This window comes from Saccoglossus kowalevskii, chromosome 7 (assembly GCF_978046115.1).
Source record: "Saccoglossus kowalevskii chromosome 7, keSacKowa6.1, whole genome shotgun sequence".
Taxonomy (NCBI): Eukaryota; Metazoa; Hemichordata; class Enteropneusta; family Harrimaniidae; genus Saccoglossus; species Saccoglossus kowalevskii.
The window spans coordinates 4,266,258-4,284,002 of NC_140647.1; the positions used below are offsets into that span (position 1 = coordinate 4,266,258).

At 36.1% G+C, this 17,745-nt stretch overlaps 1 protein-coding gene across 2 annotated transcripts in view; it reads right to left on the reverse strand.

The window, feature by feature from the left end:
* The window catches only part of LOC102806199 (secretin receptor-like), a 37,853-nt gene extending 23,396 nt beyond the window's left edge, over positions 1-14,457 (reverse strand). For both annotated transcript variants that reach the window (XM_006814494.3, XM_085500976.1), the window contains exon 1: positions 13,440-14,457. In XM_006814494.3, coding sequence (XP_006814557.3) covers positions 13,440-13,523 — 84 coding nt within the window. In that variant the 5' untranslated portion in view covers positions 13,524-14,457. The remainder of the gene's footprint in view (positions 1-13,439) is intronic.
* Between the last annotated feature and the right edge of the window lie 3,288 nt (positions 14,458-17,745).

A 17,745-nucleotide genomic window follows, 5' to 3' on the forward strand; every position in this document is an offset into this window, starting at 1 on the left:
TGAGTGGTAGTAAAACTTGCATAGTAATGACCGGATAAAGCCAATGTGATTATGGTTAACAATTTCGTACTATATTGGCCGTGAGTAATGACCGTGCGCTCCGTGGTAATGATCTGGATGGCGAGAGGGGCACCCCCGTCTATATGCGATGAGTGAAGGACAGAAATAAATCGAAATTGACGCAAAAGATCGGCCAATATCAGATCGTTTTTTTCTCCTCATAGCTTAAAAAATATCAATTTAGAGTTTCCGCTTAGTTTGCGAAACCTTAAGAAATGCTTAATTTGAATATATCGGTTGAATTTGCCATTTTTAATTCAGTCATTACGATTTAACAACGCCAAAACCCGATGCCAGAGGGTGGAATATTTTGCATTTTACGTGTCACATGACTCATATTTCTGTCGTAAGCCAATAATGAGCTGCCGACGCATGAATCTGTGACTGATAATAAATAAACAGATTTTCCTGTGAATAAAAAAATGATAATGGCATAAATATTCGATCGATGCAAAACTATACAATATACAGTACGTCTGTTAGTGTAATGGCACAGAATGAACGCAGTATCGATCGTTCCTTCTCCAACATATTTTCATCGCTATATTTTTCCCGATATTCAAAGTTGTTGAGAAGTTATTCATACGTGATATTGATTTGCCGGTTATATGGATTTTTTTTATTTCCCCCCTGAGACTGAAGTTTCACAATTCGCCGGTTATGGAAAGCGGAGTTTCGTACATTGCCGGAGAATGTATTGAATACCTGCGAAAAACAAAATATGGAATCGATAAAAAATGCGTGGTATTCTTAACATCAATAAAGCAACGCTCACTTCCGCACGTAATGTTTTCTGTTATTTTCGCTAAAAAAGTATTATTACGCGATCGCCGAGACCTTTGAATTTATTTATGCCCGAAAAATGGCAGAATCAGGATAATCGCATACCGCATGGCAACCTTAATAGCATACCGTTTATCCACTTTGGCAAGTCGGAACAATGGCCTTAACAATAATTTGCATATTTGTTGAAATTACCTACAAAGGTCAAGTACGAATTTTCGTCGCTTTACAATAATCTGTGTTATTGTTGTTCTTGTCACAAGTGATGAGGTCAGTCCCTGAGGAGACAGGTGGTACTGATCAATTCTGTTTATTAGAGGAGAGAAAAAAACAACTGTTCTATTCACGACGATATCCACAAGTTGCATTTGACGCCGAACGAGTTGCGACTGCGATAAAACATTTGACATTGCGGTGCAATACTGAGTCAAAGATTACGTTTATACTAGCGATCAGGGACATTTAACAGTTGGTTAGCGCGTTGCGTCGTGAAAGTGGTCCCAACAATGCGGGTATAAAAATACAAGTATACACGCAACAACCGTTTGAAAAGCGCAAAATAACGCAATGCTCTGATTACAAATCAACGACTAACATATATTATAATATATTACCCGGCAATGTCTAGCCTGAATTATAAATATTGCAAAACACGCGTTCAACTAACTGCAAGACGTAATATAGTAGCAGAGTATGTTTACACTGATATCACAGTGTCACCACTCGCTGTGGTAAACGTCATATATATACAGTACGTGCAAGCAGTTAGAGAATGCCAATAATATGTAGATAATATGTGTAGAGCAACCAGCGCATTTTTATTCTATTGGGAGAGGGAAAGCTCTGTACTAAAACAAACATCTGGCAACATATAGTCCTACATATAATGACCAAGCTGCAGTTGAGTTCCTTTATAATTTACATACATAGGATAACAAATTAAAGCGAAAACACAAGACTATTTTTGAAATATCAAATGATGAGTTCAAACATGAAATTGCCGAGTCAATTCTTGTCTACAGAAAACAGCAACGATTAATGAGTAATGTATGCTATTCTGTGCACCAGTCAATAAATCAAAATCTAAATTAGTATTTGCGTTGTATTCACCTACCTCGCTAAATTTATTGCAAATACGGAAGGTCCTACTAATTTTAACCCATCACAAGTATCGAGTTCTTATAAGTAAACACATCGCCTAAAACAAATATTAAGGAAAAAAACATGGCATGAAAGCAATGTCCATGTTCGGAATATTTAAAAGTCTCATTTCCAAAAATGAATAACACATCCCCCATCGGTTTATTGAGCAAAGGTACACATATGATAAACACGTGCTAGTTTTATCCACAATGACCATGTTGTCAAAGGCAGGAACTACACGGAATTACAAATATGTAGACAATTCGATTTGTCTTAATGCTGACATGTGTATTTGACTTTGATCGGCAAATCCCCTACATCCTTTTCAAGTTCAATACAAGTGTAATCGGTCGTGAGGTTTATTTTAATATCTTTTTTAGTTTCAATCAAAACACACTTTATGATCTTTATGACTGTTTCTGATATAACACCGGCCAGGAGGTAACGTTATTTTATTTGACATATAAATACTACGTATTTTATCATTATCAATCGCATGTGTTGTTTTTGCGTAGGTATTTAATACATTCATCGCATATTTACGTAAATCCGCTCCTCATAATTAATTTCTCTTTTTATGCAAATTATGGTTTGCATAAATATCTTGGAGTATATTTAACAAACAAACACACGTTTGGGTCCACGACTGAAGACTAATGATGTAATCATATACTGATAAATACACAGTTCATTCAAATACACACCAGGTGCTATGATAAACACATTTTCAAACTTACAATTAGAAAAAACTAAACTAAACTAAACAAAAATAATAAGATGATATGACCGTGATAATAATGTAAATAAATATGTATAACAAATACAATAAAAAAACAATCAGACGAATGACCACGTCACACGCTACTAAAACGGTTCTACACACCAGTGATTGACAGGTGACCTTGGTTGTATTGATGAAAATAAAGTTTGTGTATAACGCCAATAATTCTTATAAATATTGTACAGTCTATATGTATAGGTGTGTTATAAATTATAGATGAACACATTTCAATTTGAACTGACAATGCTACGATGTCAAATCGATGTACAATTTTAGCTTAAAGCTTTGTAATGTATGGATTCGCCGCACTAAACTGCACTCACCACATTACACTGTACTGCTGGGTTTTTCAATTTTATTTCCTAATCCAGTATTCGTTAGACACATATGACTTTGAGGCTACGGCTATTTACATTTACCACTGTTAACATTGCGTTTCGCATGATTGTATCATGGTGTTACATTGTAGTGATCTGGGTTTATGTTACTATATCATCTCATACTGTCCCGACTCATCGGTGTGGAACAATTGAAAATTAATCATTAGTTTCAAATAACCCCATAAACAATTTGCACTAATTAAACACAAAACAGTATATGCGCTTTGGTGTGAAAAGAACAATATAAACCGTGTTCTCGTGTCACCACATAACTCATTTCAATTGCTTGTGAGATTTTGCGTGGCTTCGTGTCGTGCTAACCCGTTGCTTATCATACCACATGTGACGAACTATTCCGAGCAAATTGTAAATTATCCACATTTGAAAGATTTACAGAGATAACGCGTCTTTTACACACTGCATTTAACACAAATCGACATCATGCGTTTTTTATGAATGAACGGTAATATGCATTGTGAGGGGAAAAGGTCAAATATCATCACATATTGTATGATATTAGATTCTTTTTTAAATTACTCTTGTTACGATTTAAATGGCAGATACGTTAATGTGAGTATTCTTATTAGTATGTTATAATACAATTGGCTGTCAGAATGTTGCAGCCGTTCTCTGTGGATTATGCAACAGATGATAGTACAGTCATTAAACTAATATAAGAATAGGTAAAGCTGACCGAGTTTACAATGATTTACTAGTTGAACCTATCACGCCTACATCGTAATTTAAAAGAATACAATACTCAAACGATTAAACTAACATTGACGGCACTCGTATATACACAATCACATTGTACAATGGATATACAATATAATGTAATACGTATTTAGCACAATGTGACTACTGCATAAAACTCGACACATAAAACAATTCAAGCAACATATCGGTCGAAAAAGCTCCGCTGTTGCATATCGTCATTCACTGAAATAGGATTGTGTTTGATTATCTTGTATCGTATCGTGTATGACACAATGTGGCATGTTCACATGTAAGAATGAAAATGGAATTTCGAAACAAAAATGGATTTAGTTTTAAAATGAAAACGGATTTTGAAAACGAAAATGGACTTTAAATACAAAAAAATATTTTAAAATGAAATGAACAATTGGGTTTTAAAATAAAAACTCAACCCAGAATCGAAAATGGGGTTTAAAAATCGATTTAGAACCGAAAATGGTTTTTAAAAATAAATTATAAAATAAAAAAATAGTTTTCAAAATGTAATTGAATTGTAAAAATGAAACACTACAACTCAGTGGTAGAAATAACTAGCGGCATTGTAATTGGACATCGCAAACAGTTTTATCCTTGAGAAAGTAATAAAACAATCTTGAATGAATCGTGAATTGCCGTAATTGTACCCCTACTTGTAATATATGGGTTACTCAAAGGGTCAGTGTACACCATTGGATCCACATATTATGAACAAGGTTAAACGATCAGTTATCAGAACGATAATGTTATATGATCTGTGAAAATTCAATATGGTCATACCTATTTTATTTCTTATCCCACTTCATGCCGCCATATGTCGTCATAATTTGACATGTATCACATGACATCATTGTTGTATAAGTTGAGTTGTCTCTATCTCACTGTTTTAACCATGTATTGTAGTATGTTATATTTAATATTCGGGATATTGAATACAAGTTCAAGTGCGGGTTTTGATAAACACTGCATTTGCAGAGTACTAGTATTTCATGTTTGGGACTACGTGACAAGACTGTGTTACCATCTTCGTATCATCGTGGCATTATGGCAATTCATGCGCTATCTTGGCGTCAAACAGGTCCGGTCGAACACAATCACCTGCGGACTTTATCCAAGGTTCCTTAAAGTCGTATCCGTTAGTGATATTTATCTCCATTTTACATAACGATAGACAGTTGCACAAAATATTGTACAATTGACGTTCTTCAACCTGGCAAAACAACAGTGGCATCAATGGTGTGTAGTGTTGTTTCAGTGATGGATATCACGATCCAATTGTCAATTTTACATGAACTATGTTCAACAATCTGTAATCATATTGGTGTAATTTCCGACACTGATTCAATATTAAAATTAGTGTTAACTCACAAAAACAATACTGCGGTCACTCAAATGTGAACTCAAAAGTTGGAATTCGTCAACGTGTACGCTGTACTAACAGATAGACGACTATACTATTTATTATAGTAAGATAGTTGGTATATTATGTTTCCCACGCCGAAATATAAATATTTAGCTTAACATAAGATGTTATTTCAGTGCATCTGTATCAGTGCAATACGTAATGAATGTGTGCAACTGTTTTCTTAGTGAGCCATATTAATCATTGTGTACGTCTGTAAAACATATGCTTCTATATAAAGCGCATCTAACGGGTCAATATGCTCTTGTGTGTAGCATTAACGCGACGCAAATAACAAACGCCTTTAACAAACTAAACACGCTAACTAAATATCCTAAAACCCTTAATAGATGAACGGCTCCTATATTTATACACATAGACCAACACGCACTCTTTTCGTCAAATTATAATTGCTAGAATATGCCAGGCATCCTTCGGCTTTGTCATTATTACCAAATATATTATGTCACATATATTTCATTCCGGCTGAGTAAAATGTACTGGTACAAACGTTTAAATATGTGCTGACAGGTTTAAACAAAAATGGCAGACTGATGTCGTATATGCTGGTTGCCTCCAGCATGTGCACAGATAATACCATTGCGATTGAAATAAACCGGAATGGATGTAACACGTGTCTATAAGTGATTTCATTATAGCACCGACAATTTTAATTAGTCTGTTTTGTACGATAACTTGATGTTAGAATGAAAAGAAAATCATTCCAAACGCACCTCGGAATTCTGCGTTATCAAATATGACAATTCGTTCAAAGGTTGAGCGAGAGAAAGTGGGAATGGCATGGTGTTCTCGTTAGATGTTGGCGACACAATTGTCATGGTAACTATGCATTATTCTGATAAAATACTGCTTATTCATATAAAAAATACCGCCACATGCAGACGCAATGCCAATTACCAATTGTGTACACTCCATTCGCCGGGTATTGGCCGATGACAGCATTGACAAATAATTCGCGTGAAATGATATGCAGTAGATAAAATAGTTCTTCTAATAATTAACCTGTTCAATGCTACAATGTTTATTTATGTTAAGTTATAATTGGATTTCCAGTTAATGATATGCATTGATGGAAATAAGAACCTATACGCTAATCATAATCGATCCTTTGGGTCATTTACACAATTTATATTATAATTGAATGTGTGCATCCCGTTGCAGAGACCTCGTAAATATGACATATTCATGATATGATCTAGTACTTGTTTACGGACGTACCAGACAGCTTGGTGATTTATGTATTAGAGCTGTCGCGTGGATCATCGCCGTTAAACGGTGGTGTGGTCGCTTAGTGCTATAACCATTAACAGTCACTGGGGAAGAAGAGGAGTAAAGCAAAATTTGCAGCGCCCGTGTTTCTTTGTATCTAATTACTGTGCTATGAAAGACTGGTAATTTAATTTGCTATTAAATTAATAATCTTGTTATAGAACATCCTTTGGTTACCACATAACACACTTCACTCGTGGCGGCACTCAGCGTGAAAACTTATGATACACGTTATATGAAATTTGCAGAAGCTAGGGTTGCAGAAGCTTATGGATGGGACTCTGCATGAGTGTATGAGGTCTTGCATTATTACAAATATTCTGTGAATGATTTACTTATTTATTTTAATATTTTTTTCTATCTTTTCAAGTATGACCTTCGATCTGCTTGTTTCATACTGACGTACTAAAGTAACATCCGGGTACAAAACTAGCTGGACAGGAAGTCATTCTTTTTTTTGAAAATTTGTTTTTTAATTTAATATACACATACATGGTTAATTCCACAACACCAATTAAAGTTAAATTATGGTCTTTTTATAAATTTTAATCCATGCACTATCAAATAAGCACATATGTTAATATTTCGTACAAAATGGTATGTATTTAATATCATACCATGCAAATAGCTGATTGTTGTTGTCAAGGTGATATTGACATGTGCGTATACATCTAACATTTACCCATGTATATTCATGTGTATATCCCAACAAACATTTTGCTCATTATGCATATGTATCAATAAATTTGAAAAACGTCATATCATATCCGAGGTATATATACGCACTTTACGTGATGGACTATTCAATTCACTTGCTAATCACTCGTAGTCATGACAGTCATCAAACAACCTTCCCCAGTGGAATATGAAATTGTAATTGATTATAATTCTCATCACGACATTCAGTGAAACCACATAGATGCCAATTTGATAGTAGCATGTCATTATTTTATTACATTCTTCTGGGAGATCTTTATTTTAAAGTACTGATTTTGACAAGTGATAACCAATTAATTATTCGAAATATGTGTGTATATCATGTTTTCAACTGTTGTTTTTAACTAATAAAAAACCTTATGAATTAATTTGTTTTTGTTTTAACTGAGTTGCATCTGTTACAGATGCCATGGTAGCGATGGGTTGGTTTTTACTTAATCCGAACGTAAACGTAAAACTAATATTTTTGCATTCTAGCATCCTGATTTTACTTCTACCCACTTATCAATAAAGTGAAACCAATTACTTAGCATAATTAGTAATAATAGGCAGGTAAATAGGCGAATAATTTGTTGATTCCTAGCTGACATTCCGGTTTGCATAGGTGGATCTGGATTGTGCATCATAAAACGATTTGATATTTACACCAATTAATATGCAAATCATGTAAAATAAAATATTATGTAGAAAATATTCATCAAGTTCAACAAGAAATATGCAAACGAGGAACTCAATATGTATGAAATAACGCTGACATGAATAATGACATCATACGCTTGGCATTTATTACCACTTAATGCCCTGTCCAGGAATGATTAGGTTCCGAGTCACGCGGCAGCCTTGTGACAGTTGTGTTATTTAGTCACGCCTGCAGTGTATTGCGTGATTTAAGACTGATTCACTCGTATGGTGTTTATTTAATCAAGTAACATTTCTGGACAAAACATTGTGACCCACAACGAATTGTTTTCTATCTGTTTCAAAACTTACATTCAGTAATAGTTGGTAATATCTCGATATTAATATTACCGGGGGCCACTCGAACACAGAAAGCGTGTAACCGTATTGCATATGCAGTGGATGCATTGTTCACTTTCATTTCGTAGGTTTGATTTATGGTTCAATATTAAGGTAGCTCTTCGATTTTTTTACAGGTACAAAATCAACCGCATTGATATTATCTCCCTAAACAATTCATTAACAAGCCACTTGTAGGGGTTGTTTTAACGAGGGTTGTTAAATATTGCCTTCACAAGTCCAATAAAAAACACCACCTTTTGATGTGACACGTTTTCACTGTAAGACTCGAGTGCTGTAAATTATCCTACGTAGTACCCATAACGGAAATAGTTCTGAATGCAAAGTGTGTATTTTATTACGTTGACGTTTATGGAATAATGGTGTGAGTTAATTTTTCACAAACGGAGAGTGATTTTATTGTTGCACTTTCCGTGTTCCATGTTGTAATGCATGTCGGTATGTTTGTTTGTATATACAATTATAAAGTTAATTTAGTGGTTGTTTCTGTTGGTGAACAGAATTGTCCCCAAAAACGATCGTAACTAAGTGGATTCATTTATAGCCCTGTACATTTTTGTGATATTCGAGATTCGACATGTGCATTATGATCTGACTGTTGGGCGATGTACATTACATGACATTTCGAACTACAAATTTTGGCGCCGTGGGTGTGGCGTGATCGTTTGCGCGTCTGCTTGCTGTATTTAGGTGATCCCGTTTTTTTATGTTGTAATATGTGTGTGTGTGTTTGCATATACAATTCTGAATAGGAAATCGTATAGTGTTTGTACTCTCGATATGTTTTATCTCGGAGTGATTTTATAACTAGCTACAAGTAGTTGCATACATGTATATTTGTCCTTTTTGCTTTAAAACATCCTGAATCCGAAGTCTTATTAAATGTTAGATTCACTTCATTCTGAAAAAAAAAATATCTGAAACAAACGCTTACATTTATAATTTGTATTGGTCATAGAAGACGCCTTTTATAAATCTCTGGAGTGTTGTTCGTGGCATGTGTCATTTAAAAAAACACGAAATCATCTTACTATTTTGTTTAAATAGACTCAAAAAACATGTATTACTATCAGGACCTAAATGCAAGTATATACGTGTTTTACACTGTTGGCATAATCTGTCTAAGCGTTTAACGGCAGGGAACACAAATGCATCCAATTAACAAATTTTAGTCTTCTCGCTTCCTCATGTACGTCGTGCTACTGAAAATGGTGCATTAGTATATTATTGAAAAGGCACTGAGTAACACTGCGTAAAACAAAACAAAAACACACACCTACAATCTATGATTCCTACACAAACTTGTCATCTTGTGCACCTAGACACCACGTAATTTGCTGGGCCAACAAGCCGAGGGATCGCTGATTTTACTTTACTAGAGCCATTTCACAGTTTTAAACTAAAACAATTCTCGATGCCAAGAGGCGTAAGGTCATGGATATTTTGGAGGCTGTGTGGGAAAATGACATGTGCAAAAACAAAAATCTTGCTTTGAAGTGTCTGAAGTATTTTTACTCAAATCATCGCAACGCAAATATGATATTAACAGTCTCAATCATTATACGCTATACCGTCCCGCCAAATGTTGTTGCAGCATTTTATAATATATATTATATATATAATTTAATGTATATTTAATTTATTGAATTGTACATAATTTACAGGTGTATTTTGTGAAAGGTGACGAAAGTTTATGTTTAAAGTGTTAACCTCGGTTCGTATTTTAGTTCGTGTACGTGATATATGTTACTCGCCGACTCCATATCCGGCCACCGTAACCATGACAGCAAATGGTACACTGGCAATTAAACACAGAGTACATACAATTTAACCCATTGACAGTACATCGGGTGAGACATTTAGCCAAGTGTTACGATATATAGTAAACTAATCGTAACAGTTATATTGAAGTATCTGATTAACATGGAAATTAGTTGTGCTGATTCTTTCAATTCTAGAATATATACTAGTATATATATCCGCAATGGCACACGGGAGCACTCACCCATTATACTACATGTAATTTACTAAAGCTTCATATATGTGTCAAAATATGCATATACAATTCCACATGCTACGTACATTGATCCCAAATCATAATTCATCACCAAACACAATGTACTAGTGCTTTCTTGTCTGTTTATTAAAACTTTATTGCACCTCAGAAAAAGTGGATTTTTCCTGAGTCAAGTTCCGAATCACCTATATCTGTCGACAATATACCACATAAGACGGCAGTACTGGCATATCATGTGACAAATGACAGATTTTGGCTAGTACTCGGGCTTTTGAACGTTTATGCGAAGTCTGATTATTTGTGTTTACCGTTTTCAAAATATACTATGTGTTCATGGTTGAAAAATTAAACAGAATGAATGAACAAACAAACAAGCACATATTATTCACGCAAATGCTATACATATGAACCCTTTGGTAACCTCTGATTAGAATTATTTTAGGATAATTATAGTTTTAATAGTAATTATAAAATAAATGATTTCACAGATGGTGAAATCCATAGTAATATTTGATCGCTTTTTCATTAAATTGTACCGTTTATGTACATGTTTATGTTCGCATAAGACTATGGTATATTTTGCATAATCTCATGAATACAGTTATTCTTTAGTTTTGTGGTAAATATAAATGTCATCTAAAACTCATAAATATATTGATCAATTAAGCACAGTCTCGTAAAGACTTGCGATTCATTTGTTTGTTCTCGTATATATGAATATATATTGTACACTCCCGTGAATATTTGCCTATTTTGCATATTTTGCACAATGTTATGAATATCCAACTCTATTTTGCATATTCTCGTGTATACGTGAGTCTATTTTGCATATGAGTTTTTTTTTCATATTCTCGTGCATACATATGGTCATTTTGCATATTGTCAAACATCCTTAAATCTATGTTGCATATTCTCGTGGATACGTAAGTCTATTTTGCATATACTCGTGCACACGTGAGTCTTTTTTTGCATATTCTCGTGCATACATATGATCATTTTGTCAAACATCCGTAAACCTATTTTGCATATTGTCCTACATTTGTAAATCTATTTTGGTGCCAAATATATATGGTAATTTAATGATTTCTACCAATACGCATGCGCAACAGGAGCTGTGTTTTCATTTACTTATTTGGGGGTTAGTAAAACGTTTTCAATTGAAGTAGAACTTGCTTGTTTTAGCATTCATTGTCACAAACGTCAGTATGTTTGCAATGAAATTCGGTGTCGATGTAATATCTCATCTAGAGGTCAGTCAATTAGAAATGGTGGCACTTGCATATAATGTACGCAGAACTACGTGAAAACTCTCGAAGTTTGCAGAGAGGGTGGATCAATGCAAAACTAAGGAGCTGCTTGTTTTTGTTTGAATACCTTCGGGTGTACATATCATTATACAAATATTACACTGTAGTGCCCTGCGTAACCATTTAGATACATAGTCTTCTGTGGACATTCAACAACTCTCTTGATGACGAAACAAGTTCAGTACCACTGGGAAAAGAGGGTGGGTGGTCGAATTACCACAAAAAATAAGGAAAAACATGGATAGTATTCCAGGCTTGGAGATAATATTAAGGGCTAGATTATGTATTATTTATGGCGTATTTTATAAACATTTCTAGTCCGTACAAATGTATGGAATGCGGGCCACTTAAAATATGATATCTTAACCCACTTTAAATGTCCTGGTTACGCAACGCAGCAATCGACTGCCCTTGAGAGTACTAGAGAAAGGTAAATCCACTGAACATAACAAGACCATTTGAACGAATCCGCTTAGTCCCGTGACCGCCCCAGGGAAACACATTTATACAAAATTCATGTATGCTAGTATCACTCATATAAACATTAAACATTGTTAAATTGCAGTATATTTAAGTTTTTTTATTCGATATTAATAGCACACTAGATTTGACTGCAAAATGAATTGCATTAAAACCAAGCGCGTTGGATAATTTGTACGTATTAATAAATCGACGGTTGTCATATATATTTGCATTTTTTATCGAAGTAATACTATTTCTTGTGTTTAGTTTTCATAATATGTTGTGTATGTCAACATCCCATATTGAACAGTTTTAGTAACAAATTGGATGACGTAATTACGAGATATTGTCGCCGTAAATCACATGGACGCAGTTATTACACCTGCTATTGGCTGGGGATTCACAACTATGAACAAATTACAGTTCCATTAGCTGTATGGCATGAGTACAGATAATCGTTTCCCATGCCACAATTCACATTCCGTGTGATTGTCCAGGTTTCCATGGTAATCAGATGCCATATTCTCATTTAAATAGGATAAAAACAATAATAAACATTCAGCTTTTTATTTTTTTGTGTATTTCAATTCCCTGATATTAGAATAAAATGTTGCAGAAGATCATAATAGTTTAATCAGTGCGAAATGATCGCTGAGAAGGAAATGTAACGTTGTTCTATTATGAATCAACACATCGATTTAAGCACCATGTTAACTGCTTAACAATCCCTAATGTATTGCGGTTTCAAGAAGCAGACAAACAAACTACGTTAACATGATAGTGATGACGTAATTGGATACCCGCTGCCCAAACTATGTGTAATATTAGCGCACAAACCCATATACTCATAAGGTAAGACTCCCACGTGACTTAATCAGCACAAGATCATTAAAATGTACGTTCGTATACTGCGTTGATTAGAATTAAGGGAAGTCTGGCAACATATCTACGGAGTTATGATCAAACGGCTGTGCAAACACTACCGAAATAGGTGATAAATTGTTCATTTTTATAGATACGCACCGAGAGGGAAGTAATGAACTAATGTGAGACACAAGAGCAGGCATGGTTAGCATCTGGTTCACTTGTCGTGTACACCGTAACTGTTCAAGTTAACCTGATGTTCAGCGTTGAACTGAATCAGCTCATCCTTGGTTGCGCCGCGGTGATTTAGCGTGAAATTCAGTACCGCCTTAAACCATGCTAGCGAGGTGAGACCCGCACGTGTCCCCATAGAATATAAGCATTCATTTATTACATAATGCACATGACAGTGGATTCACATGAACCAGGTAATTGGAACATAAACGTAAAATAGGCTACTCACCTGGGAGGATAGCAACACGAAGAAACTCAGAAATAAAACTACTGTAATTCGAACTGTTCCCATTATGATAGTCAGCCACCACATTCACTGTATAATCACGATATTTTATTGTCCTCGTGGGTGATATAATAAATAGAAAATTGTGCCCGACCACGTCAGTTCAAACGCACAAATGTTAACGACGGTTGCGTGACGGTTCTATGTGAGACTTCCTAGGGTACTATGAGTATCATACAAGTATAGTGAACACAGTCTGCGTTTATCGTTGAAACCACCACCTGTGATGTTGTAGCTGATACAATAATATCGATGTACGTAAATAAACTGCGTTGTATTCTGTTCCTATATTGTAACAACTGACGACGCCTCGATAATCAAGGTGTATTCTTCGAACGAGCGAGGTGTAGTTCGTTAACGCAGCAACGACGGTGATAATTTCAGTCTGGGTAGTAACGAGTTCAGTCGTAATCAATTGTGGCAAATCTGTATTCTAATAATGTGCAGTGGCGACTACGGTGGCGGTACAGCAAGTGCTAATGCCAGCTTCGTCAGCGGTGAGTTGGATAGCAATCATCAACTGAAGAGTACAATTTGTGAAGTATCTCTCTCAACCCGAAAGGATATGATAGATGCCCTGTCGTCGAATTTTCTGTAAGTTAGTTCAACTCATATGACATGACCATGTACGCACACAGTGCAGTGTGTTTCAGCGTCAATTGAAAGGCACGGTGTGTCCCAGATGCATGTATGTCATATTATATGTATACAGGGTAACGAGAATCCCTCAAATAATGCGTAAACTGACATACACGCGGGCTGTTACACTTTCGTGCTGGTCGCCGATGTAAAACCTGTTTACGGCAAACGAGTGGTGTTGACTGCTCTACGAGGCTGCACAGCGACACAGCGAGATGCGTTGGTGGGATTACGAGTCCAGTATTACGCTCACAGTATTTCGTTTACAACACAAAAATACTCACACACGCAGTTAATGGCTTCCAAAAACCCGTCTCGAGGTGCGCTGTGTCAGGTAATGATGCTGGATGTCAAACTGGGGGCACGTTGGCTCTGTTCTCGTAAACCTTTGAAACCTGCAACGAGATCAACACTTACTTGTTAAAAACTGTAGGTGCTTGGGACTACTGCACAACGCAGATCGTATCCGACTATTTGCAGAAGCAATATTGACCAATAGGCAAGCTTCATTGATCGTCCCGTTGTACGTAGTAAATATACTGTGTATTTCAGGGCGTTAAAGATATTTCTAGAAAAAAAACATTAGACTGTGCATTCTTGAAGTATCGGCCGTGCTTTCACACAGAAAGCAGATACCAATGGCATTATGCTGTACAACGAGCGTGCAAACACGAGCTCACGACAAGTACTCACCGCCCGTGCTATTTTCAGATTAGGTCATATGAGTTTTAACACCCGAGTATCAAATGTCCGCTGAATAACAGGTTTTCTACGGCTGCTTATACCTGAATAACTTTGGAGGCATAGATCGTTTTTTGTGTAACTTTGACTGAAAATAATCCTTTCATCTGAGGTTTGACTGAAAATAACTCTTTAATCTTAGATAACGTTCTATCGTGCCGCGGATACGTTTATTTCAATATATTGATAATTTGAGCATATTCACCAGAATTTTAATTTTCCAGTGAAACAATAAGTTCTATTGCCGTTTACCATTGTTCACATTGATTTAGCGGATTTCAGTTATTTGCGAGACTGAAACCAAACATAGTATATTGCTTCCCAGCCAGACTTGCATATCGTTGTATACAACGCAATCCGTACAACTGCGGTACACGACGACAAGACACAGTAGAAGAAATCACTGTTTGTTTGAGTTAACATAAAGAGAAATCAATACTTAATTTTTAACTTGAATTTCGTGGGATGCGATCGATACGGCTAATTTTAAACGTAGCGTTATTTTTATATAATTTATTATTACTTGAACTTGCCGTGATTTCATATACGTGCGGAGACGACACCTACATTCCGTCCATGCCGAAATCGCAGTTCAGTTTCCGGTCATACCGCTAACTAGGAGACCTAGCCACACAACAATGTACCCACCGTATCAATTAATTGTTGATAAAAACAACATCGAATAAAAAGCAAACACACCCGTTCTGCCGCACGTCATGAGGCATGGAAGCTGGTAAATATTTGGATATCTTCTCACTCATTATATACTGATCATTGCGGTGCGAATCATAACACGTGGAGTAGGGGCGGGCACACCAATTACGTGATCGACCACTGACAACCACCAAATAGGACAAGGATTTTGGTGTAAAACCTTGAGGTTATCCTGCAAATAGCTGACAACAGAGGGCGCTAATAATAACTTCTTAAATAAACAGACAAATTAAGGTGTATTAGAGTGACAGCACGCGTTCATGGTTTACAGAACAGTACTAACTGTGCAACAAGATAATTACAATTGTTTAAAGGTTTGGCGAGTGAGGGTGAGTGTTGCCATGGCAACAGTCAATCAGTCCAATCATCAGTTCGTCATGTATATTATGTCGCAGCCACCAATACTACGGACAATCGTTGATTTGATGACGATTGTAGTTTTAAACTGTAGGCATAATGCTTAGTGTTGGTCAGACTACGGTCATACCGAGATGTACAGAATTTTTTTTTTTATTTTAAATGACCGCACTAATAATGATTTATACACCAATCTGTGTGATCCTTCAAAGCTTTGAGCCCCCTTTTGTCACTATGCCACGCCGCTATCTTTGTTGCCAGGCAATGCTTACAGACCATGGCGCTATTCCGCCCTAAAGGAAGTGCGCAGCGATTTATTTTTGTGTGAGGAAAATGCACCGACTGTATATCACAATTATGTCGTAACGATGGAAACTGCAGGGGCGGATTTCTCCAAAATAAAAACTGTTCGGCGTCCGGCAGACAATATTCAATAATGCTATTCAGTTTATACTGCAATTGCATACTTAGCAGATTTACTGTACCATTTTTTTTACAGCACAGCACCGCACCAATATCAAACGAGTATTGAGCTGCTGCCCCGCGTCTTGAAAACACAAATTAGAGTCACAAAAGTTGAACTCGGCATTCAAAATTGAGATTTGGCTGCAAATCAGGCTGATATCTCGCGTGAGTAGAAACGTTGTACAAAACACTCACGTATAAGCTTCTACGTATGACGGCGACGCCTTAACGGGTTTTCATTTGAAATACATGTTCAACATCGTGTGTTTAAATACTCTGTGCCGGTCTGAACTCTGTTCTAAATGCAACGTGAAATTCGAGACGGAAGCTAGGAGTCCAAAAATAGCCCCACTGAACAATCCCCGGTAGTTACATTGTGTGATATTTGCATCAAACAAAACTACAACAGAGGTAATCAGAAAAATTTAAAGTTCATGACTTGATTGCTTTTTTCAGCAGTCCATTGTCACACAAAGAAAGCTGTAGATCAGTTGAAATGAGTAGTTTGAATCAATTCGCCATGTTCCGCTGTGTTAATTTATTAGTCTCGAATTACTTCTTTACGCGGATATATTGTTATGCTGTACAATAGAATATTTACCTTAGAACATACGGGAGTCGACGCGTTTTATGGTTGCGGGGAAACCACAGTGCATTTTGTCAAGGTTAAAAGAGGGCGCCAATCACGCGCGTGGGTGTATGGGTCAATCTTCTATGGATTCCATAGAAAAGGGACCAGGTTATGCAAACAAATGTCGAATGCAGCGAAAAACCCTCTCTTTAGAATTTTGCTTTCGTTTAGAATCTTGCTGTTCAGCTACGTGCACAGTTGTCTTAATGTAGCAGCGGCTGCGCTCTTCCTGTGGTTTTAAGTTTACACACTAACTACTGGTCAACACGTTTCTGTAAATTGCGAGAAGCTGTGCCTCCAGTTATTCGATTATACATTGTATACGTACATATGATGAGTATATTCTCAAGTGGGATAAAGAAATGGAAAAACACAAGGCAAAATCTTTGTTGAATTTCACGACAATTTCACCATAAATCGCGCCAATTTCGACACGTCAGATATTGTTACGTCATTCCGGCCCTTGAACTATTGAGGTAGTATATTGATGGTATCCGCACACCATGTCACCAATTAAAGTTGTTTATAGTGCAAGTTTTTAAACAATCCTTGGAATAAGAAGTAGCGTCTTTTAAAAAATACGAGCAGCTGTAATCCTGTATTCTAACCTCCTAATGCAAATTACAAGAGAGTCACAGCACGTTTTTACGGTAAACGCAGCGAGTAAAACGCACAACATCAATTAAACTCGCCTACTTTGAA